This window comes from Oratosquilla oratoria, chromosome 7 (assembly GCF_046742065.1).
Source record: "Oratosquilla oratoria isolate Oo_2021 chromosome 7, ASM4674206v1, whole genome shotgun sequence".
NCBI lineage: Eukaryota > Metazoa > Arthropoda > Malacostraca > Stomatopoda > Squillidae > Oratosquilla > Oratosquilla oratoria.
Window position 1 is genome coordinate 51,352,228 of NC_134783.1, and position 2,500 is coordinate 51,354,727.

The 2,500-nt window shown below is 40.0% G+C and overlaps 1 protein-coding gene across 2 annotated transcripts in view; it reads left to right on the plus strand.

The window, feature by feature from the left end:
• The window catches only part of LOC143027155 (uncharacterized), an 80,729-nt gene that overhangs the window by 55,514 nt on the left and 22,715 nt on the right, over window positions 1–2,500 (plus strand). For both annotated transcript variants that reach the window (XR_012966575.1, XM_076188237.1), the window contains exon 3: window positions 196–357. Coding sequence is in view for 1 of the 2 variants with exons in the window: in XM_076188237.1 (XP_076044352.1) it covers window positions 196–357 (162 nt within the window). In the remaining variant the exon portion in view is untranslated. The remainder of the gene's footprint in view (window positions 1–195; window positions 358–2,500) is intronic.

The window sequence follows — 2,500 nt, forward strand, 5'->3', positions numbered from 1 at the left end:
CACATATAAATATACATATACATATACATATACATATACATATACGTATACATGCACATATAAATATACATATACATATACATATACATATACATATACATATTCATATACATATACATATACATATACATATGAGTACTTTTTATTGCCTGTGACCTTGTCTCCATTAACCTTGTTTCTTCCCCTGTGACCTAGGTGGCGCTGTGTGCCGGCGGAGGAATGATGCGGAAGAGCATTGTCTTCAACGAGATGACCCCGGACGTGTTTTATTGCCCACAAGAGAAGCCCACTTCATTCGACAAGATGTATGTGAGGGCCACACCTCTTGAGAAACTGTGCGAATTCCACGGTAGAAGGGTAAGGATCTTTTTTTTTTTTTCTTGGGGATGATTTGGACAGTCTTCCCGTGGTAGGGTATTATGTACCCGTGTATACGTACATGTGAGTTCGCGTGTACACACACGGCAACTTACACAAGGAAGTGTACATGCAATATACGCATACTCACACATTCACCCAAGCACCCAAAGACCCATCCACAAACGCACACACACACACACACACACACACACACACACACACACACACACACACACACACACACACACACACACACACACACACACACACACACACACACACACACACACACACACACACACACACACACACACACACACACACACACACACACACACACACACACACACACACACACACACACACACACACACACACACACACACACACACACACACACACACACACACACACACACGCATACACACAACCGTTTATATAAATAGACCTCTTTAGTAGTGAGTCGCTTTCACCTGAATAGACTCACTTGATAGTCAGAACTAGATATAAAAGTCGACGACAGCTCCAGATGGGTTAAGCAATGACATCAACATTATCCAAATATATTTTTGTTTTGTTTTGTTTTAGCAGTCTACTATGATATCATGTTTGGATGATCAATGAAGTAGATGTAGCTAAGCTCCTTCCTGCAAACGAATAAAGTCTTTTGGAGTTGTTGAAAAATACATATACATATATACATGTATATGTATATATATATATATATATATATATATATATATATATATGTATATGTATATATATATATATATATATCATAAATGATATAGGTTATGCAATAACTCTTAAGGAGAATGGCTTAACAAAGTTTTAACCCCCAGACAATTCTATTTAACCCAAGGATAATCCTCAAACTTGTAAGAACCAAAAATATGTTTAGATCTTTTTTTTTTTTTTTTTAACATAACACTATTCTATTTTCTTTCGCCGATGTTTGATAACTTCTTGTCTTCGGAACTGATTTCTTCTCCCTGGTGAAGAAAGAGCGTAATCCGAGCTGCTACGGTTGCCGACACGTACTCGATAACTTTTTGAAAAGACGATGTGAAGTTGTCCGAAGCGATCACGTTAACAAGAAGGATGACCTGCAGACCTTTCGATTTGTTTTCCTGCAAGAAAGGAATGAAAAAACTGAAGAAAAGGATTTCGGACTTTTGCTGCCTTAGAACAAAGACCTCCGAAGTCGAGGAACCTGAAGAGGTCTGGAAACGAGAGGAGGACGAGCTGAAGAACCAAAAGCTCGAAAATATCCTCCGAAGTCAGGAGTCCTGGAGTGAAGAAGACAATGGGGCCATCTGGAGCAGAGTAAAAAATTTCTTCAAAAAGAAGAAAAATTTGACTCCAGAAGGAGGATCGGCCAATACTTCGACCACGTCTCTTGGGTCTTCCGTGGTCGAGGAAGATTCTCCTCCTCTTCCTCCCTTCTACTTCCATGTTAATTGTGACCATTACGAAGTTCCTCTACTCTGGGAGGTGGATTTTAGTGATGAGGACTTTTTTGATTAAGATCTTCGTCGATCTATAAGTCCTATCCTACAAGTGCCAAAAAAGAAACAAGTGCTCCACAGAAGTATTTAAACTGGTAGCCCTGCCCCCATCAAAGAAAAAGAAAATAAACATTAGAAAGAGTTCGCACAATAATAATAATAAAAAAGTATTACTAAAGACCTAACAGTTAGGACGGAGCCTAAGACCAGCTTAATAAAATCACCTGACGGCAGCTGGAATAAGCACCGAGGACGTAAAACGCAAGAGCAGAGAAGAGGTTTAATCTCGATCAGTTTGAGATTTGTTTAATTCGTCCCTTCGCACCGGGGTGGGTGTCCCCTCAGCTGAATAGAATAATTTGGTAGCAAACATTATACACTGAAACATAGAGAAAGGTTTGATGTACATAGAAATGTGTATGTGCGCCTGCCAGTGTGTGTGTGTGTGTGTGTGTGTGTGTGCAATTATAATGTACATGTAGGTCTACGTTTGACAGCCTTATTCAGTGATCGGGGCATATAAACTATAACGCTCTCATCTGGAAGGGTAACAGCCGCCGATCTCTTTCTCTCTCTCACACACACACACACACACACACACACACACACACACACACACACACACACACACA